Source organism: Moschus berezovskii, chromosome 22 (assembly GCF_049115385.1).
Source record: "Moschus berezovskii isolate FMDL1 chromosome 22, NW_MosBer_1.0, whole genome shotgun sequence".
NCBI classification, from domain to species: Eukaryota; Metazoa; Chordata; class Mammalia; order Artiodactyla; family Moschidae; genus Moschus; species Moschus berezovskii.
Genome location: NC_142481.1, coordinates 13,009,607 through 13,032,787, shown reverse-complemented (window position 1 = coordinate 13,032,787; position 23,181 = coordinate 13,009,607). Strand labels below are relative to the sequence as shown.

At 45.5% G+C, this 23,181-nt stretch overlaps 1 protein-coding gene and 1 long non-coding RNA gene across 2 annotated transcripts in view; one reads left to right on the top strand and one right to left on the bottom strand.

Annotated features, from left to right (window-relative positions):
- The window catches only part of LOC129546775 (uncharacterized), a 60,468-nt gene that overhangs the window by 13,038 nt on the left and 24,249 nt on the right, over nt 1-23,181 (bottom strand). The window lies entirely within an intron of this gene.
- Nucleotides 17,113-19,651, top strand: CXCL17 (C-X-C motif chemokine ligand 17). The gene is given in 4 exon segments (XM_088830676.1): nt 17,113-17,118; nt 18,351-18,462; nt 18,585-18,613; nt 19,556-19,651. Coding segments are annotated over 4 exon segments (243 nt in total).

The following is a 23,181-nucleotide window of genomic DNA, read 5'->3' as shown; positions in this document are numbered from 1 at the left end:
GGTATCCTGCAGGTGATTCGAACTAGCAGCCAGGGTCGGAAATCACCAGCTGAGATGAGAAAATTAGAATTCTGGAAATCAGCAAGGAAGCGATTTCCTGGGCTTCTCTTTTTAAAAGAACAGCCGGTTCTAGGCACAGATAAACATATCTGGACTTTGGTACGAACCCACGGTAGGGGAAAGGAAAGGCCAAAAAAAAACCCCTGATTGAGAAAGCGATGGGTAAGTGGACTGCTGTCCAATAAAAGAGAAGGCAGGACGCTAAGAAAGTGTCTGGTCTTCCTGGTCTATTTTCTCTGAAGACTTCAAAGAAACCTTTGCTACAGTGAAAGAACACACCATATAATTATACGGTCGTGAGTCTGATGCAAGCTCCTAAGTGCCATTGAGGGAGGGAATTATGGATCATGGGATATCAATATATGACCACACATGCAAAGATGACCACTTCTGGGTACAGTCAAATGAACAATTCAGAGAATCTAGGTCAGAGGTACATGATCTCCCTTAAATGACCTTGGCCCTCCCCGCCTGGTCTTTTGTCCTTAGTTTCTTCTGAAACAAAAGAGTAAGGACCTTGCTATAAATTTCATGAAATAGGAAAGTGTACACATCTCTTGCCACTGGGTTGCTGAAGCAATGATTTGGTGCTCAACTTCTGTACCGTTACTGGTGCTTCTAGAAAGAGATTTCATCAACCGCTTCCTTGGAGGAGCCATTTCATAACACACAAAGGGGAACACCAGTTTACCCAAAATGCAGAGGCTAGAAGGTGCCTGACAAGAACTATCCCTAAAGTGTTCGAAAATTACCAGGTCTGGGCTTCCCTGGTGGCTCAGAGGTAAAGAATCTGCCTGTCAGTGCGGGAGATATGGGTCAGATCCTTGATCCGAGAAGATCCAACATGCCCCAGGGCAACCAAGCCCATGTGCCACAACTACTGAGCCTGCGCTCTAGAGCCCGGGAATCACAACTACTGTAGCCCAGGCGTCTAGGTCCCGTGCTCCACAAGAGAAGTCACAGCAATGAGAAGCCCATGGACCACAATTAGAGAGCAGCCCCCACTCTCCCCAACAAGAGAAAAGCCTGCACAGCAACAAAGACTCTTCACACCCAAAAATAAATAAGTAAAATTATAAGTAAAAAAAAAAAAGCAAACTACTAGGCCTGGTGCTGCTGGTGCAGGAAGAACCTATGCTAGGGAATAAGTGACAATAGAAAAGGCAGGAAGTACTTTAAAACTCAGGGAATACCAAAATAAGAATTAATTTCATTATCCCTCAGTCACACAGCCAGTTACCCCCGAAGCCACTCTGTGGTGTCTCGCTGAAAGGACTGACAAATAATAAAATGTTAATAGAAATAACTTATAGAAGCATGGGATCAACTAGGTCACAAATGGCTGGGGAAGGTTTCACAAAAGAGGCACACCTTTGACTGGTTAAGTCTTAGGGAAATAGAGACAAAGAAAAATACAAACAGAGAACCAAGCATCAAGCGCCACTGTGGACACAAGTTTTAAAAAGGATTTCAAAAATGAGAGTGGGTTTGCATGTGTTATTTTTCTCTACTCAGTCACCGTATGGGGTTATTTCAGAGGAGGATGCTGACCCTCAGAAAGGTGAAGTAACTTGCCAAGGTCATTGGTGGATCTGGAATTAGAAAGCAGGTACATGTAACTCCAGGGCTTCTCAGGTGGCACTAGCGGTAAAGAGCCTGCCTGCCAACACAGGAGACATAAGAGACGTGGGTTTGATCCCTGGGTTGGGAAGATCCCCTGTGAGAGGGCACAGCAACCCTCTCCAGTATTCTTGCCTGGGAAATCCCATGGACAGAGGAGCCTGGCAGGCTGCAGTCCGTGGGGTCGCACAGAGTCGAACACGACTGAAGCAGCTCTGCACGCACGCATGCAGATCTAACTCCAAGCCCATGGCAATACCACTGCCACTGAGAGAGGGCTGAACACAGTATATTTAGAGAACAGGAAGGAACAGGGGTAGCTACAGAGCAAAGATAGGCTTAAGAAACAAGGAATTTAAGTAAGTTTGCAAGAGTAGGACTGAAACAGAGCAAAACTCCACAATTCTTGCCCCCGCCATGACCTCTGCCTGCCTTCTGTCTGTGGAAAAACTGTAGCCAATGAATAAGTTTAATCAGAGAAATGAGAAAGTGCAGAGAAAAAGGAAAACAGTCAAAGGAGACCAAATAATAACAATGTGCTCATTAAGCAGAGTCAAGGACCTTTATTCCTTTTCAAGAGCTATAGACAACTTTCTGAGCCATATCCTGTGAGCTGTCTTATAGACACCTGTCTGATAGACAGGTGCAGAAGTTAACTACATGATGACCAAACTGTTCCCACAACATAAGCTGCCACAATTGCGAGAACTAGCCTGGAGAAGGCAATGGCACCCCACTCCAGTCCTCTTGCCTGGAAAATCCCATGGACGGCAGAGTCTGGTAGGCTGCAGTCCATGGGGTCGCTAAGAGTCGGACACAACTGAGCGACTTCCCTTTCACTTTTCACTGTCACGCACTGGAGAAGGAAACGGCAACCCACCCCATTGTTCTTGCCTGGAGAATCCCAGGGACGGGGCAGCCTGGTGGGCTGCCGTCTATGGGGTCACACAGAGTCGGACATGACTGAAGCAACTTAGCAGCAGCAGCAGCAGCCTCAAAGAAATGGAAACAAACTGACCCTGGAACTAAAGATGAACTGTACCTAGAATAACCAAGATGACACTGGTCAGACCACCGATGACCAATTTCAAGATGACTGCCAGAGCTGACAGTGCTGTTTCTGCATGCAGCCCCCTCCCTCTGTCTATAAAAGTTCTTGCCCCCCCATTGTCAGGGAGGGAGTCGGCCTTTAGACAGATGTCTGCCCCCTACCCCAGTTGCACGCATTTGAAACTTTCCTTTCCACCAACCTGGCCTATTTATTGGCTTTCAAGCAGCAAGCAGCTGTACCCCATCTTTCAGTAACAGGACCACATGTTGTACAGCCATGAAAATGAGACAGACATTTGAGCTTGATCTGGTAGTTACAGAAGAACCACTGAAGGCTTTGAATAAGGGAGTAATGAAAGTGATGCCTCCATCTAACACTAAATCAGATGGTGGTGAAAATGGGAGTTCTAGGTTACAGAGACGCAACCACAACAGTAAACGGGGCCACACAACACAGTGGAGCAAGAAGTGGACTAAGAGTGAGAAGCTCGGGTTGAGACGTAGAAAGCTAAGCGCTGAAGTCACCGCTACACCAGGCGAGAAATCTTCTCTCTCCAGACATCAGTCTCTCTTCATCCACAAATCAGGGGAAGGGAGAACTCACCTAAATGCCCTCTAGGGCTTTGCTATTCAGTTGCTGTTCAGTCGCTAAGTTGTGTCCATCTCTGCAACCCCACGGACTATGGCCTGTGTGGCCTCCCTGTCCCTCACCATCTCCCAGAGTTCGCCCTAGTTCACTGAATCGGTGACGTTTTCCAATCATCTCATCCTCTGCCACCCTCTTCTCCTTTTGCCTTCAGTCTTTCCAGCATCAGGGTCTTTTCCAGTGAGTCAGCTGTTTGCATCAGAGGCCAAACTATTGGAGCTTCAGCTTCAGCATCAGTCCTTCCAGTGAGTATTCAGGGTTGATTTCCCTTAGGATTGATTGGTTTGATCTCCTTGCTAAGGGGCTCTAAAGAGTTCTCCAGCACCACAATTTGAAAGCATCAGTGCTTTGGCATTCAGTGTGTGGTCCAATAATCAGCAGCAACAGCATTATTCAAAAGCATATTAAAAATGCAAAATCTCAGGGCCTACCAGAAGAATCAGATTTGTATTTGAAAAAGCTACTTAGGAGATTTGTTAGCACATTAAAATTTGAGTCACTTCTCTAAAGTGTCTGCCACTTCTCAAATGTAGTGGGTTTGAAATTCACCTCAACTCTATCCTTTCTCACAGGAAAAAAAAAAAACCACCTAGTTCACTTCACTTGTGACCTTTTCCTAACCCTAACTTCATCTCAGACTTCAGTTCAGTTCAGTTCAGTTCAGTCGCTCAGTCGTGTCCGACTCTCTGCGACCCCATGAATCACAGCACGCCAGGCCTCCCTATCCATCACCAACTCCCGGAGTTCACTCAAACTCAAGTGCACAGAGTCGGTGACTTGGACTTGATGTATTCTGGGTAGAATCAGGGGGAAAAAACAGCACCTTGGCAGTGCTGCCACCTTGCGGCCAAAACCTGTAAATGCACTTCATCTTACCTCTCTCACCAAGAAAGGAGCTGGGAGGGCTGGCTCTTCTTGCCCTAAACATCTGCACTTAATAAACATGACTCATTCCAGAGACTTTAGGAAATGGGCTCGAGGACAGAGGAGAGGCCAGGCTTTAAGGGCTGAGTGATATTTGTGGAGCTGAGGGGAAGGTTAACAAGGAAGTCCTTCCTGTTCCTCCAGGCAGGAGTGAGTAAAGGTGGTGCGACTTTGTTCCAGGCAAGAGGAGGGAAGATGGTTTTTGTTTACTCATTCTGACCCTCTCAATTTCAGATTATTTCCGCCTGTGAAAATGTTGGACAGTTGATTGTAGACTTCACTACAAAATTTACAAAGCATCTGTAGGTGGCAGGCATGGTGCTACACAGTGGAGATTGTCCTCAAGTTGAAGGCTTGAGTCGAAGACTTGGTCTGAGTTTGGTCTAATGTAAACCACTGATGTGTCTCCCCTGGGAAATTCTAACAATGGTTTCTGTCCTCAGGAAGCTCAAGTCTAACCAGGAAGATGACACACACCATAAAACAGCGTGCAATCAAATTTCAGCAGTGGCAGCAATTCACTGTGGACTGAGTGGCTCAAGGGACTCTGGACTCAGTGGAACTTGGGCTGGGTCTGGAGGGTGGGGTAGGATTTGTGTTGATGGAGGGCAGGGCGGAGAAGGAGCATGGAACTAACTGGGTAGGGATTTCTGTGGCAGGGCAGTTAATCGTTCATTTTTATGTTCCTGAACTTATGTAGGGCCTGGCACTTTGTGATACTCTGCAAATGGTTCTTGAGTTGAATGATATTTTTGTAACCCTTTACCTAGGCCTGCTATGTTAGAAAGCATCTGAGGGTGCAGTCCATTACCAGTAAAACATTTTTCTGATAGAAGGTCACACACACACGTGGAGCCTGAGGGGGTGCTTTATTTAGTTTCCCATCGAGTCCTCGGTAGTCAGGGTTAGCAAGTGCTGATGTTCTGCACCCTCGGTGTTTGTTCCAAGTATCATTGTTACCGACCAGGGTTCTTGGCCTCCTTAATCAATGGAAATTGAGCAGAAGCCAGAAGAGAAACTCAGGCAAGGTTTTATTGGGACCCCTGCTACAGCAGCAGGGAGCAAGAACAAACAACAGGTTCCCTTGCTTGCTCACTGCCTGAGGTGGGTGAGCTGGTTTCTTATACGAGGTGAGGGTAGAAGTGTGTACAGGAGTCCAGCCTGAGGGATCGCTGAAGTGGTTTGCCCACCTTTTAGGCAGTAATGTGTGCAGCGGGTATTCACAGTACCCTGTTTAAGCTCCAGGGTCTTAAAAAACAGCAGTTGGGTTTTTTGGTCTCTTCATATCTTTTGTCCATAATTTTCCCCAACTGCACAAGCACACAGTTATTTTCCATCCCATATAGTTTCTTTGGGGCTTCCCTGGTGGCTCAGACAGTAAAGAATCCGCGTGCAACACAGGAGACCTGGGTTCCATCCCTGGGTTGGTTAAGATCCCCTGGAGGAGGGCATGACAACCCACTCCAGTATTCTTGCCTGGAGAATCCCCATGGACAGAGGAGTGTGGCGGGCTATAGTCCATGGGGTCACAAAGAATCGGAAACAACTGAGCAACTAAGAACAGCACAGCATAGTTTCTTTGTGAGCTTCCCTGGTGGCTCAGAAGGTAAAGAATCCGCCTGCAACGCAGGAGACCTGGGTCCCATCCCTGGAGGAGGGCATGGCAACCCACTTCAGTATTCTTGCCTGGAGAATTCCATAGACAGAGGAGCCTGGTGGGCTATAGTCCATGGGGTCTCAAAGAGTCAAACACGACCGAGAGACTAACATTTCCACTTTCCACTTCAGTTTCTTTGCATTGTGTTGCTCAGAGAGAGGTGTATCCAGGTGCAAGCACGGCAGCACTGCAGCAAAGGGCCCCAGTCCCAGCCTCAGTGTCACCTCCTTCTTTCATCTTGGACTGATTCCAAATGCAATCTCACATCAAGAGCCCCAGAAGCCTGGGCAAACACGGTCCCTATTGTGGCTCTTGCTTCTCAAATCCCCTTGGACCAGCCTTGAGGGTCTTGCACCAGCCCAGGTCCTGCTGCTTTAGGCGGGAACCAAGAGGCCACAGCCACCTGCCTGAAGAACAACAAGGAGGCCTGCTTTGACCGAGTGCTCCAGGGCAGTGTTCTGGGCAAGAGAGAAGAGCCTCTCCTCTATCCTCTCTGCTTCCCTCCTTACACGGCCACAGACTTGGAGGACGCTGTCCACAGTAGGGACACCGCGACATCTGATACTGTGCCGAGGCTGGGAATGGGAAAGACAGAGGGGAGACAGGCCGTGTCATCCTCCTTGCCAACCCTTAGCCTTCACTTTTCCTGCCAGACACTAAGCTAGAAAACGCCACTCAAATGTGTAAGGAAATCCAAACAATTCAAAAGAAGAAATCACAGCACATTGCAGGGTGGGGAGGCGGGAGGCAGGAGGGAGAGGACAAGCACGGCTGCCAGGTTACCAGTCACCCTCTCGTGTTCCTGGGAAGGCTTCATTCTTTTGTTTGGCCAGTTTTGCCTCCCAGATTCCCATAAAACACATGGTCTGACCTGTTACCTAACAAGGCCAGCGCCACTCGGCCCTTTCTGCCCTCTAATGAGAATGCTGGCCTGGGAGTAAAGTGCAGATCCCGCCCCCCGACCCCAGCCACCTACCATGCAAGGCCTCAGCCGCTAGGAGAAGTGGGGACCCTCTCACTGGGAACCTGACACACACTCCTCAAGCGACGCGCAGCAGCTCCGACAGGTGAAATGAAGGTTCTAATCTCTTCCCTCCTCCTGTTGCTGCCACTAACGCTGATGGTCGCGGTCTCCAGCAGCTCACACACAGGTAAAAAAAAAAGTCCACTTTCTATGAAAGATAAAAAGGGGGGAAAAACGTGGCGAAACAGGAAAGAGCATGACCGCACATGCAGTAAAATGTAGCCCCTGCAGGCTATGGGGATTAGCAGCGAGTTAGCCTGTCTGCGCGCCTGTTTCATTTGCAAAAAGGAATGAACTGAACATAAATCCTAAGAGTGTCGTGAAGTTAAAGGAGCCCGTGTGTATGGAGTGTCTGCAAGGGTAGCTGGCAGGAGAGGACCTTACCTCTCCCTCAGTCCCTGTTCAGGGGTATTGAGTGTCCTGGGGGCCGGGCCTGGAGGCCGTGCAGAGAGGGTGTTGAAAGCAAGTGTGAGTCCAGTCAGTCAGTCAGCCTTGAATATATTCTTCCTAGTACACTAGATGTGCCCCAACAATTCTTAATGCTTTTTCATGGTAAGGTGATAAACCAGAAAAATCACATCACTAGGTAGTACCCGTGTTTGAAGCTGTGACCACACCAAGCCGTTTGAACAGCTCACCTTTAGGAAGCAGATCCTGGGTTAGGAGTTCCGAATCCACCCCACTGTTTCCTACAGCCAGAGTGGCCCAGCCCTTAGCAGAACAACTGTGCAGAAGGGAGCCCCTCCCCACCTATGTTCCCACTCTAAGTGACCAACTCCCCAAGCGCTACTTTGAGGTGAAATAGCTTTGTTACACACTCAGCATCGAGTGGGTCCTAAAATCAGGAGTCTACCCTCCTGCACCCATTTTCAGAATCTTCTCCCTTATAGAGTTCTCTGGAAGCTGCTGAGCCCCACAGCCCGGCGGGAGAGGCCCTAGACCAGCATTCTGGGAGGCAAGTCTTTTCCACCCGCTGTGACGGGCCCCCAGGCCAGAGACATCAGCCTGGACTCCAAGCTCCAGTCACAGCCGCCTTTCCCGGCCATCCCCCCCGGCACAAACAAGGGCCCGTGTTCCTTTCAGCCCGAATCTTGGAACCTCGGCTGCTCCCCAGCTGCTCTTGTGTCCTCCCACCAGCTCAGCTCCACTCCCACAGCCGCAGATGTGACCCAGAGGCAGATGTGAGCCCTCCCTCCCCTGCACAAGCTCGGCCCCAACTGGACTCTCTCTGCAGGGTCCATGTTCCACCTTGAGTTGAGTGCCGGTGCGTCTCCTACCCCAACCCCTGCCATTCTGAGCTGTAACCTCGCCACTGGCACAACCTGGTATCTTGTTTCCATGTCCCTCCCATGACCCGGCAAAGTGCTCAGTAAATATAAGTGGAAGAATAAATCCCAGGTTTCTAAGTTCAAAATTTTGCTCTTAGGAGACTGACCTCTCTTTACAAGACTTTGGTGGCTCAGACAGTAAAGAATCTGCTTCCAATGCAGGAGAACTGGGTTCGATCCCTCCGTCAGAAGATCCCCTGGAGAACAGAATGGTAACCCACTCCAGTATTCTTGCCTGGGAAATCCCATGGACAGAGAATCCTGGTGGGCTACAGTCCGTGGGGGTCACAAGAGTCAAACACTATTGAGCAACTAACACTTTCAGGAGACTAGGCAACCTGGTTATAGCAGCTCTGCTGACATTAGAGCTTAATAATTCTCAGTTGTAAGGTGGTGGGGTGCACTGTTCGGTGCTTTGTAACATGTTTAGCAACATCTGAGTGGCCTCTACCGCTAGAAGCCAATTAGCAGCCTCTCCCTGCCCACTCCCCAGTTTATACAGCCAAAAATATCTCCAGACATGGCCAAATGTTCCCTGGAGGGGGCCCACTCCCCAGTGGAGCCACTGCTCTCTACCAATAATTCTCAAACACGGCGACACGTTTAGACTCACCTGGACCTTCAGACTCAGGCTTGAATTTAGGGGCACCGAGATCCAATTCCTGGCTCCATCACTTACCTTGCAACCCTACACAAAATGCTCAACATTTTAAAATTATTTATTTATTTCATTTATTTTTGACTGCACTGGGTCTTCGTTGCTGCTTGTGGGTTTTCTCTTACTGCCAGGAGTGGGGGCTACTGTCTAGTTGCGGTGAGTGGGCTTCTCATCATGGTGGCTTCTCTTGTTGCAGAGCAGGGGCTCTAGGGTGCATAGGCTCAGCAGTTGTGGCTCACGAATTTAGGTGCTCCGTGGCATGGCCTTCCCCGACCAGGGATCAAACCAGTATCCCCTGCATTGGCAGGCGGATTCTTAACCAGTGGGCCACCAGGGAATTCTGGATGCTTAACATTTTTAAGCCTGTTTTAGCATCTTAAAATGAATAAAATACCACTTGGCTTATACAACTGTTGTGAGGAGTAAACACTCAATAATGTGAACTTACTAAGGGTTCAGTAAAACTGAGAAAAGTGTTAGTCACTCAGTCCTGTATGACTTTGCGACTTGAGTAAAGTAGCTACTAAGGAGCAAGAACAACAAGTTAGGGAAAGCTCACTGCGCCACCCTGAGTGCTTGCAGTCCAAACCAGTCAATCCCAAAGGAAATCAACCCTAAACATTCACTGGAAGGGCTGATGCTGAAGCTGAAGCTCCAATACTTTGGCAATCTGAGAAGAGCTGGTTCATTGGGAAAGACCCTGATGTTAGAAAAGACTGCAGGCAGGAGAAGGGGACAACAGAGGATGAGATGGTTGGATGGCATCACCGACTCAATGAACATGAGTTTGAGCAAACTCCAGATGGCGAAGAACGGGGAAACCCGGCAAGCTGTGGTCCATGGGGTCTCAAGGAGTCGGATATGACTGATCGACTGAACAACAACACTGAGCCACCAGGTGGCGCAATTATAAACCACAGGAAACCGGGGTTGGTGGCAGGGCTCAACAGTTTCTCAGACAAAGGTAGTTTGCAATGCTGGACCAAGTCTGGCAAGAAGAAATAACAGTACACAATATTCCTGCTCAGAAATACTCCAAATAAAATCTCATCTTGCTCTATCTCTTAAAGTAACCCCGTGCATGCATGTGTGTTAAGTCCTTTCAGTCATGACCGACTCTTTGTGACGCTATGGACTGTAACCCACCAAGCTCCTCTGTCCATGGAATTCTCCAGGCAAGAATACTAGAGTGGGTAGCCATGAATTCCTCCAGGGGATCTTCCTGATCCAGGATCAAATCCTTGTCACCTGCAGCTCCTGCATTGCTGGCAGATTCTTTACTGCTGTGCCACCAGGGAAGCCCCAGAATAACCACATACATGCTTAATATGCTTTTCCCAGGGAAGAGGGGAAAAAAGAAACAGCTGAGATGTGATGACAATGTTAGGAAATAAATTACTTATAATAATAGAATAATTCTTTGTAAGACTACTTATTAATTACAATGTTACATATAATAGTAGCTTCCATGTGCTAATCTTTGTGGCAGGCTTCTCCTAAGCACTTTACACATTTTAACTCATTGTGTCCTCACAGAAATCTAGTGTACTTTTTTTATTTTTATCTTTTCACTTTTCAAACTTAAAAAAATGTTGCAAAAATGATCAGAGTTCCAATAGATCCAAAGTCCACCCAGTTGTTTTCAAATAACACCACACATAACCATAATACAACTATGGAAACTGGAAAATTAGCAGTGACACAATACTACTAGCTAATGGACACGTTTTCAGAATTTGCACATCATCCACTGATGCCCCTTTCCTGGTCAGAATCCAATCCAGGATCCCACAGTCAAGAAAGTCAGCATTTCTCCTGGTCTCCTCCTGTCTAGGGCACTTTCTCAGGCTCCTTTATCTTTCAAGACCTTGACACTTTTGAATAGTACTGTCAGTTATTTTGTAGAATGGGCCTCCATTTGGGCTTATGTGATGTTTCCTCGTGACTACGTTCAGATTATGCATGTTGGGCACTGACACCGCAGAAAGGACGCTTGCCTTCTCGGTGCAGTGCGTCCGAAGGCCCAGGATAACAATGCCTCCCGTGGTGGGGGATGCTGAGTCTGAGCCCGGTTGAGGTGGTGTCCATAAAGGCACTATTTCTCACTACAGTTAATAAGTATCCTGTGGAGAGATAGTTTGAGACTGTCCAAATAACCTGTTTCTCCTCGTCATAGTTATGCCCATTAATTTTGAAAATCCATGGGTGATTCTTGCCTACAACAGGTATTACTCTGGTTTTAGCAAGTCAGTGATTTTCTGTTTCCATCATTTCATGTTTATCAATTAACATTCCCCCATGAGGAAGAGCTGTTCCTGCACCAAATATCCCTTCACAGCATCTATTTATCCAGTGTCTCTACATCCTGGAGAAAGTGATGTGTAGTCAGTGATGTAGTAGGCAGCCCCTTACATTATGGTCTTTTCAAAAATCGTTGCTTTAAAACCATGAATTGAATACAAAAGAGAGAGAGCGAGCTATTGCTTCTTTCCCATTTATTTAGGTATTAAATTATGTACTTATATAAGTAAATAAAGACTCAGGGGCGTTTGTGGATTATAATCCATTACCATCATTATACACAACATTGCTCCTATTGTCCCAAAGCTGGCCACTGAGCCCATCTAGGTGGCTTTGGTGTCTTTTGGGACATATCGTTTCTTTAGCAGTTCCTGGCTTTCTCACACTGAAATGGAGCAGGACTCTATGGCCCTGCCACCCACCCCCCACCCCCTACCATGTCCGCTGCCTGCCTTCTGTCTGTGGAAAACTTTAGTCAAAGAATAGGTTTAATTAGAGAAGTGAGAAATGTGGAAACAAAGGAAAACAGTCTAAGGAGACTAAATAATGATAATGTGGTCATTAAGCATTTTCAAGGACCTTTAGTTCTTTCTCAAGGGCTGTAGATAATATTCTGAGCCATATCCTGTGAGTTGTCTTATAGATAGCAAAACATCAGGTGGAGAAGTTACTTACATGATGACCAGACTATGACATAAACTGCCACGATTCCAAGAACTGGCCTCTAAGAAATAGGAACAAACCGACCCTGGAACTGAAGATTAACTGTCCCTAAAACAACCAAGATGATGCTGGTCAGACCACTGATGGCCAGTTTGAAGATGACTGTCAGAGATGACTGTGCTCTTTCTACATGTAGTACCCCTCACCTTCTGTCTATAAAACCTCTTGTCCCACTGGTTCCCGGGGCGGGTGGTGGGGACAGATGTCTGCAACCCTCCCCCTCAGTTGCCTGCATCTGAAATAAAGCATACTTTCCTTTCCACCAACCTGGCCTGTTTATTGGCCTTCTGAGCGGCAAGCAGCCGGACCCCACACCTTTAGGCAACACCTCAAGATGTTCCAGGGTCATTTTGTACTTCCCTTCTGCAGCCCTAGAGTCAGCCATTTCTCCACAGAGCCCTGATTCCTTTCATGGGAGAATGATATTCACAAATCTTGGGCACTAGGTATTGCCCATGGCTACCAGGGCTACTGATGTCCCTGGTGGCTCAGATGGTAAAGAATCTGCCAATGCAGGAGACGCGGGTTTGATCACTAGGTCACAAAGATCTTCTGGAGAAGGAAATGGTAACCCACTCCAGTATTCTTGCCTGAGAAATCTGGACAGAGGAGCCTGGCAGGCTACAGTCCATGGGATTTCAGAGTCAAGACATGACTGAGCATGCACACACTAGGGCTCTTAGGTCTAGGCCCTCTGGTGGACAGATGTGTGCATACACACACCAATGTACTTTTTTAGCCTGGTTTTACAAATTATGTAAATAGATCACAGAAAAGTTAAGCAAACTTGTCCAAAATCACAATGCTAATAAGTAGAGGATATGAGAGGTAAAAGTAATAACAGATCTACTGCAAAACCTAACATGTGGAAGCAACTTCTTTACACATACAAGTTAGCAAGAACAATAAGCCAGTGCAGACACTCCTTTTGGGAAATAACTGGAAGTCTGCAATAATACCCACTAGAATAACCACAGTGTACTGAACATCTACCTGGGCACTGGGCCCACAGTAGCTTCTTTATTCCTAACATCACTGCAAGGTGGATACTGATAGACACTCTACAAACCATAGAATCGATGATCAAAGAAGCTAAGTGACTTCTCCAAGACCATATAGCTAACTGACAGAACAAGCAGTTGACCTCAGGAATGTCTGGATACAAGGTCCATGCGTATTCCACCTTATCAGTATTTTCCAAAACTGATTTTAGGTAAAATATAAATAAGCTTCTACTTTAATAGTCATATGTTTACTTTTAATGCATCTTAGAAAAAGATCTAAGCATGTATCAAACCCGGAATCTCACAGAAAATATTGCAGAGGATGAAGATGGTATTTAAATCAAGTTTATTTAAAGAAAAAAGTATTGATATGAAATAAATAATAGTAGAGGTGATCTAAGCTATAGCAAAAATTAAGGTGGTCCAAAAATGTCTGAACTTTGAGGGACATGACACTGTAGCAACAGCTTCATTTTCAGTTACACCATGAAATTAGGGTCATATAGGGCTGCAGAAAGAACAACAGACTAAGAGCCTTGGATCTAGGTTTTAGCACCAGATGAGTCACCACTACCTTTATGAACATTTGCTCTCTCAGGGTCTCAGTTTCCTCACCTGAAAATAAAAGAGACAGTGGTTTAGCTAACTTAATGTGACTTTTTAAAGGCCACTTGGTAAAAATATCTAGAAAAATGAAACTGTCCTTAACTTTGGACCCAGTAATTCCACTTGTGTTCCCTAAGACAGAAATCCAACATGTGGAAAACAGTTACAAAGAAATTTATCAATATCTAAAAATAAAACAATCTAAACTTCAGCAATGAGAGAGCAATCAGGTAATCTGAAGTGCATATACTTGTGTTATGTAGGCATTTAAAATGTCTGTTTTGGGGACTTCCCTGGTGGTCCAGTCGCTAACACTCCACAGTCCCAATGCAAAGGGCCGGGATTCCATCCCTGGTCAGAGAACTAGATCCCACATGCTCAACTAAGAGTTTGTAACTAAAAAAAGATCTCATGTGCTGCAACAAAGATCAGAGATCCCACTGTGCTGAAACTAAGACCAACCAGTGAAGCCAAATAAAAAATAAATTTTTTTTTATTTTAAAAAGTCTGTTATCAATGTTGTAAGACAACACAGGAACAAGCTTACAAAGTGAATAAAAAGGAAAATGTTCACATAGTGTGGTTATCACTATATTAAAAAATCATATACACACTAAAATTCCAACGGTTGGCACTCAATATGCCAGCAAATTTGGAAAACTCAGCAGTGGCCACAGGACTGGAAGAGGTCAGTCTTCATTCCAATCCCAAAGAAAGGCAATGCAAAAGAATGCTCAAACTACCGCACAATTGCACTCATCTCACACGCTAGTAAAGTCATGCTCAAAATTCTCCAAGCCAGGCTTCAGCAATACGTGAACTGTGAACTCCCAGATGTTCAAGCAGGTTTTAGAAAAGGCAGAGGCACCAGAGATCAAATTGCCAACATCCGCTGGATCATGGAGAAAGCAAGAGAGTACCAGAAAAACATCTATTTCTGCTTCATTGACTATGCCAAAGCCTTTGACTGTGTCGATCACAATAAACTGTGGAACATTCTGAAAGAGATGGGAATCCCAGACCACCTGACCTGCCTCTTGAGAAACCTGTATGCAGGTCAGGAAGCAACAGAACTGGACATGGAACAACAGACTGGTTCCAAATAGGAAAAGGTGTACGTCAAGGCTGTATATTGTCACCTTGCTTATTTAACTTATATGCAGAGTATATCATGAGGAAAGCTGGGCTGGAAGAAGCACAAGCTGGAATCAAGATTGCCGGGAGAAATATCAATAACCTCAGATATGCAGATGACACCACCCTTATGGCAGAAAGTGAAGAGGAACTCAAAAGCCTCTTGATGAAAGTGAAAGAGGAGAGTGAAAAGGTTGGCTTGAAGCTCAACATTCAGAAAACAAAGATCATGGCATCTGGTCCCATCACTTCATGGGAAATAGATGGAAAAACAGTGGAAACAGTGTCAGACTTTATTTTGGGGGGCTCCAAAATCACTGCAGATGCTGATTGCAGCCATGAAATTAAAGGACGCTTACTCCTTGGAAGGAAAGTTATGACCAACCTAGATAGTATATTAAAAGCAGAGGCATTACTTTGCCAACCAAGGTCCGTCTAGTCAAGGCTATGGTTTTTCCCGTGGTCATGTATGGATGTGAGAGTTGGACTGTGAAGAAAGCTGATCACCGAAGAATTGATGCTTTTGAACTGTGGTGTTGGAGAAGACTCTTGAGAGTCCCTTGGACTGCAAGGAGATCCAACCAGTCCATTCTAAAGGAGATCAATCCTGGGTGTTCATTGGAAGGACTGATGCTAAAGCTGAAACTGCAATACTTTGGCCACCTCATGCGACGAGTTGACTCACTGGAAAAGACTCTGATGCTGGGAAAGGTTGGGGGCGGGAGGAGAAGGGGACGACAGAGAATGAGATGGCTGGATGGCATCACTGACTCTATGGACATGAGTTTGAGTGAACTCCGGGAGTTGGTGATGGACAGGGAGGCCTGGCGTGCTGCGATTCATGGGGTCGCGGAGAGTCGGACACAACTGAGCGACTGAACTGAACTGAACTGGCAAGAGTAAAGATTTTTATTTGGACTTTACACATTTTCTCTAACATAGTTATGTCGGGTTAAAAATGAAAAAGAAAAACTTCTCAGTGAAACGGTTCCACTCATGATCTCCAAGATAACCTCTGACTCTAAATTTCTGCGGGTTGTCTCTGGAACCAGAAGTAGAGGTCAGACAAGAGTAAAATATTAGAAAAGTTGAGATGGCAGGGGCCACGCCTGTTGAAATTAACACCACTCAAAACAGCACGTGAAAATACTTGGAAACCAACACTTGGGGAAATGGTGTAACACCCTCCATCTATGTGGCAGAAAGGGCACGAGCCTGGGAAACAGGAGAGCCAGACTGAACCAGAGGCCACAGTAAGGGCCCTCTCTGCACAACGTGTCCATCTGCTTATCAGACAGTTGCCACGTGCCTACCTGTGTCAGCGGCCATGGAGCTGAGTGACTACTGAGTCATTGGTTCAGCATCTAGTGAGGGAGAGACATGTTCAGTTTGCTAGACTTGCCCATAACCAAATACCACAGACTGTCAGGCTTCAAACAACAACTTATTTCCTCACAATTCTGAAGACTGAAAAGCTCAAGATCAACGTGTCAGCAACTTTGCTTTCTTCCGAGGACGCTCTCCTTGGCTTACAGATAGCCATTTGCTTTCTGTTTCCTCACTGGTCATTCCTCTGTGCATGGACATGCCTGGTGTCTCTTTGTGTGCCCAAATCTCTCCTCCTTATAAGAACTCCAGTCAGATTGGAATAGAGCCCACCATAAGAGTCTCATTTTAACTTAATCATCTCTTTAAAAGGCCCTATCCTCAAATACAGACTTTTGGAATTATTAAGGGTTATGGCTTCAACGAATTTTAGGGGGACAGAATTCAATACATAACACATTTCAAACAACAAACTATAAGTGTAATTGTACAATGATAGTTGTTTAGTTGCGAAGTGGAGTCCAACTCTTTACAACCCCATGGACTGCGGCATGCCAGGCTTCCCTGTCCTTCACTATTTCCCAGGGTTTGCTCAAATTCATGCCCATTGAGTTGGTGATCTAACCATCTCATCCTCTGCCGCCCTCTTCTCCTTTTGCCTTCAATCTTTCCCAGCATCAGGGTCTTTTCCAATGAGTTGGCTCTTTGCACCAGGTGGGCAAAGTACTGGAGCTTCAGCTTCAGCTACCGTATTCAAATACAGTAGGGAACCATGTGAAGGTATAATTCAGTCTGGCAGGAAATATGAACAACTCCTGTACAGAGGAAGCATCATCTGGACCCAACTGTAGCTCCAGAATACCTATAAAAAAATCACCTTGGTTGTCATAAAAAATATTTTAGGTCTTACAAGATGGGTATGAGAGAGCATGAGGTGATAAGACAGACTTGAATAGAGACAAAAAGAGGAATGGATTTGCTCCAGAGAAACAAAGGTAAATACCAACTTCTAACAGTTGAACTGGGACTATGGATTCAAATACAGCAAAACATGGAGGTCAGGTGAAGTTCCTGACTGGTTAATGGACTAATCTATTCCTTGTTCTCATTCCTTAAGTCTTCAGGATTTTAATGTATGTAGGAGGGAATCTTAATAGGGGGAGAATGTAAGGTCTTGATTAACCCCTACTTTTCCATCCAGAAATCATTCTTTCTCCACCTACTTCTAGGGAAGCTTTTCTCTAAATCAGAGTTTAAACTTCAATCCCTTATCCATTTAAAATACTCCTCTCTTGGGTGTGGAGAAAATGGAACCCTCCTACACTGTTGGTGGGAATGTTAACTGGTACAGCCAAAATGGAAAACAGTATGGAGGTTCCTCAAAAAATTAAAAATAGAGTTGCCATATGATCTAGCAATCCCACTCCTGGGCATATATCTGGACAAAACTAGAATTTAAAAAGATACATGTGCTATTTACAACAACCAGGACATGGCAGCAACCTAAATGCCCTTCCACAGATGAATGGATAAAGAAGGTGTGGTATGTATATACAAAAGAATATTACTCAGCCATTAAAAAGAATGAAATAATGCCATTTGCAGCAACATGGATGGACCTACAGATTGTTATTTATTAAGTGAAGTAAGTCAGAAAGAGAAAGACAAATACCATATGATATCACTTATATGTGGAATCCAATGACACAATTGAACTTATTTACGAAATAGAAACAGGATCACAGACATAGAAAGCAAACTTATGGTTAACAAAGGGAAAAGGGGGTGGGGGAGGGATAAATTAGGAGTTGGGGATGAGAAGATATAAACCATTATATATAAAATAGAGAAACAAAAATGTCCTACAGTACAGCACAGGGACCTGTTAGAGTCAATATCCTGTAATACATCATAATGGAAAAGAATACGAAAAAGAATATATTCGTGTGTGTGTGTGTATGTATAAAGCTGTATCACTTTGCTGTAGGCCAGAAATTAACACAACATTGTAATTGAACTATACAATTTAAAAACTAAAATAGAGAATTTCGTGGCAGTCCAGGGGCTAGGACTCTGAACTTTCACTGCCAAGGGCCTGGGTTCAATCCCAGATTGGGGAACTAAGATCCTACAAGCCACACGGTATGGCTTAAATAAATAAGATACATATAAAACACTGCTCTCTTGAAGCAGCCTGGCTCCCTCAGTAAAAAGGAAGAGCAGTGGAGCTGCGCTGACCCAGAGGCTCGGTGATAAGGGACCGAGTCCCTTGGCGCCCTCCCTTTCCAGTGCCTGGAAGTGACCAGTTTCCTTCCTACAGGGGTCGCCCGAGGCCAGAGGGACCAACGCCAGGCTTCTGGGCGGTGGCTCCAAGAAGGAGGCCAAGAATGTGAGTGCAAAAGTCAGTAACAAAATATTGACAACGAGAGTGCACCATCGAGATCCCCACTTGCTCCCCTGAATCCCTCTGAGAGCAGAGCAGATGTTCCCTGAGCTGCCCTCAGCCCCGGCCCTCTCCCCCAGCCCACCACTCATTTCTTTCCGAGTCTCATGTAAGAGCCAGACTCCTCCAGGGTCCGGGGGAGCTGGCTGAAGGTCTGGCTGGCCCCTTCTCCCTTAGCCTTTTCCCCAACAACCCAGGGCTGCCTTCCAAGAGGTTCCTGGACCCCATCCTCAGCCTTATTTTACTCACAGGCAAGACTGAAATCAGAGGGGCAAAATGGCTTAGTTGAAGTAAAGCAGCCACTGAAAGGCAGATACCTAGGTCTTTTTTAATATATGCATATTCTTATTTATTTGGCTGCGTCAGGTCTTAGTTGCAGCACACGGGATCTTCATTGCGTCATGGGGAACTTTCATCTTGGCAAATGGACTCTTTAGTTGTGGCACACGGGCTCCAGAGCAGGTGGGCTTCAGTAGTTGCAGCATGGGTTTAGTTGCTCTGCAACATGTGGGGTCTTAGTTCCCCAAGCAGGGATCAGACTGAGTCCCCCACCTTGCAAGAAGGATTCTTATCCACTGGACCACAAGGGAAGTCCCAAACTATACACATAAGTTTTATGGATTTCTATAGATATATAACATAGTGTAATAAAATTGGTTAAAGGCACAGAGCAAAACGGGCTTCCCAGGTGGCTCCAGAAGTAGAGCCTGCCTGCCAATGCAGGAGATATGAGATGTGGGTTTGGTCCCTGGGTCGGGAAGATCCCCTGGAGGAGAGCATGGAAACCCACTCCAGTATTCTTGCCTGGAGAATCCCATGGACAGGGAAGCCTGGCAGGGTTGCAAAGAACAATATGTACAGTACCAGCTCATTTTTTTTAAGTAAACTATTATGTTTACATACAAAAAGGTGAACAAAATATTTTGTATAAAATAAATAAGCTTTTAATTTTTCCACTAGATGAGTCTTACTTTTAACATTTTACAAGTTCTTATTAAAATTAAATTCTAAAAATGTTAACAGCAGTCTCTCCCTTTTCTTTTCACCCTAGGACACCAGACACCACAGGAAGCCAACCAAGCCCTTCAGAGCCTGACAGCAATTTCTCAGAAAATAGCAGCTGGCAAGCTTTGCTCTGCCTTTATAGGCACTCTGAGACCCCACTCTCCCAATGAAACATTCTCAGTCAACAAGGCCGTGAGCACACCTAGAAGATGCTCTTCTTCCACCTCAGGTTCCCCATCACAGTCCCTAGTCCCTAAACCATTCTAGTATTCTCAAAAAACATTATCGCCAGAATTACTGTGCCCTCTAATGCCTTCTCCTAACAGTCTTTTCCTGTGCCCTCTACAGAACGAGAGGAGCAACCCCACGTCCAAGAAGCAGCGGCTGTGCCAGCGCAGGAGGGCCGAGAGGAGCTACTCTACATTCAAGGTCAGGAGAGGCGGCCGTGAGGGGATACCCCTTGTCCAAGGTAAGGAGCAGCGGCTGCGCTTTGCTAGAGCAGCCGTGAAGAGATACCCCACGTCCATGGTAAGAGAAACCCAAGTAAGACGGTAGGTGTTGCGAGAGGGCATCAGAGGGCAGACACACTGAAACCATAATCACAGAAAACTAGCCAATCTGATCACACGGACCACAGCCTTGTCTAACTCAATGAAACTAAGTCATGCCGTGTGGGACCATCCAAGACGGGCGGGTCACGGTGCAGAGGTCTGACAGAATGTGGTCCACTGGAGAAGGGAATGGCAAACCACTTCAGTATTCTTGCCTTGAGATCCCCATGAACAGTATGATAGGATACTGAAAGAGGAATTCCCCAGGTCAGTAAGTGCCCAATATGCTACTGGAGATCAGTGGAGAAATAACTCCAGAAAGAATGAAGGGATAGAGACAAAGCAAAAACAATACCCAGTTGTGGATGTGACTGGTGATAGAAGCAAGGTCCGATGCTGTAAACAGCAATATTGCATAGGAACCTGGAATGTCAGGTCCATGAATCAAGGCAAATTGGAAGTGGTCAAACAGGAGATGGCAAGAGTAAACGTCAACATTCTAGGAATCAGTGAACTAAGATGGACTGGAATGGGTGAATTTAACTCAGATGACCATTATATCTACTACTGTGGGCAGGAATTCCTTAGAAGAAATGGAGTAGCCATCACGGTCAACAAAAGAGTCTGAAATGCAGTACTTGGATGCAATCTCAAAAACAACAGAATGATCTCTGTTCATTTCCAAGGCACACCATTCAATATCACAGTAATCCAAGCCTATGCCCCAACCAATAACACTGAAAAAGCTGAAGTTGAACGGTTCTATGAAGACCTATAAGACCTTTTAGAACTAACACCCAAAAAAGATGCCCTTTTCAATACAGGGGACTGGAATGCAAAAGTAGGAAGTCAAGAAACACCTGGGGTAACAGGCAAATTTGGCCTTGGAGTATGGAATGAAGCAGGGCAAAGGCTAATAGAGTTTTGCTATGACACACTGGTCATAGCAAACACCCTCTTCCAACAACACAAGAGAAGACTCTACACATGGACATCACCAGATGGTCAACACCGAAATCAGATTAATTATATTTTTTGCAGCCAAAGATGGAGAAGCTGTATACAGTTAGCAAAAACAAGACCAGGAGCTGACTGTGGCTCAGATCATGAACTCCTTATTACCAAATTCAGACTAAAATTGAAGAAAGTAGGGAAAACCACTAGACCATTCAGGTATGACCTAAATCAAATCTCTTAATGATTATACAGTGGAAGTAAGAAATAGATTTAAGGGACTAGATCTGATAGAGTGCCTGATGAACTATGGATGGAGGTTGGTGCCATTGTACAGGAGACAGGGATCAAGACCATCCCCATGGAAAAGAAATGCAAAAAAGCAAAATGGCTGACTGGGGAGGCCTTACAAATAGCTGTGAAAAGAAGACAAGCGAAAAGCAAAGGAGAAAAGAAAAGATATAAGCATCTGAATGCAGAGTTCCAAAGAATAGCAAGGAGAGATAAGAAAGCCTTCCTCAGCAATCAATGCAAAGAAAGAGAGGAAAACAACAGAATAGGAAAGACTAGAGATCTCTTCAAGAGAAGTAGAGATACCAAGGGAACATTTCATGCAAAGATGGGCTCAATAAAGGACAGAAATGGCATGGACCTAACAGAAGCAGAAGATATTAAGATGTGGCAAAAATACACAGAAGAACTGTACAAAAAAGATCTTCACGATAATCACGTGATTATCTTCAAGATAACCACGATGGTGTGATCACTCACCTAGAGCCAGACATCTTGGAATGTGAAGTCAAGTGGGCCTTAGAAAGCATCACTATGAACAAAGCTAGTGGAGGTGATGGAATTCCAAGTGAGTTATTTCAAATCCTGAAAGATGATGCTGTGCAAGTGCTGCACTCAATATGCCAGCAAATTTGGAAAACTCAGCAGTGGCCACAGGACTGGAAAAGATCAGTTTTCATTCCAATCCCAAAGAAAGGCAATGCCAAAGAATTCTCAAACTACCGCACAATTGCACTCATCTCACACGCCCGTAAAGTCATGCGCAAAATTCTCCAAGCCAGGCTTCAGCAATACGTGAACTGTGAACTTCCAGATGTTCAAGCTGGTTTTATAAAAGGCAGAGGCACCAGAGATCAAATCCACCAACATCCGCTGGATAATGGAAAAAGCAAGAGAGTACCAGAAAAGCATCTATTTCTGCTTTATTGACTATGCCAAAGCCTTTGACTGTGTGAATCACAATAAACTGTGGAAAATTCTGAAAGAGAAGGGAATACCAGACCACCTGACCTGCCTCTTGAGAAACCTATATGCAGGTCAGGAAGCAACAGAACTGGACATGGAACAACAGACTGGTTCCAAATAGGAAAAGGAGTACGTCAAGGCTGCATATTGTCACCCTGCTTATTTAACTTATATCCAGAGTACATCATGAGGAACTCTGGGCTGCAAGAGGCACAAGCTGGAATCAAGATTGCTGGGAGAAATATCAATAACCTCAGATATGCAGATGACACCACCTTTATGGCAGAAAGTGAAGAGGAACTCAAAAGCCTCTTGATGAAAGTGAAAGAGGGGAGTGAAAAAGTTGGCTTAAAGCTCAACATTCAGAAAACTAAGATCATGGTATCTGGTCCCATCACTTTATGGGAACTAGATGGGGAAACAGTGGAAGCAGTGGCTGACTTTATTTTTTGGGGCTCCAAAATCACTGCGGATGCTGATTGCAGCCATGAAATTAAAAGACACTTACTCCTTGGAAGGAAAGTTATGACCAACCTAGATAGCATATTAAAAAGCAGAGACATTACTTTGCCAACAAAGGTCCATCTCGTCAAGGCTATGGTTTTTCCAGTGGTCATGTATGGATGTGAGAGTTGGACTGTGAAGAAAGCTGAGCGCCGAAGAATTGATGCTTTTGAACTGTGGTGTTACAGAAGACTCTTGAGAGTCCCTTGGACTGCAAGGAGATCCAACCAGTCCATTCTAAAGGAGATCAATCCTGGATGTTCATTAGAAGGACTGATGCTAAAGCTGAAACTGCAATACTTTGGCCACCTCATGAGAAGAGTTGACTCACTGGAAAAGACTCTCGTGCTGGGAGGGATTGGGGGCAGGAGGAGAAGGGGACGACAGAGAATGAGATGGCTGGATG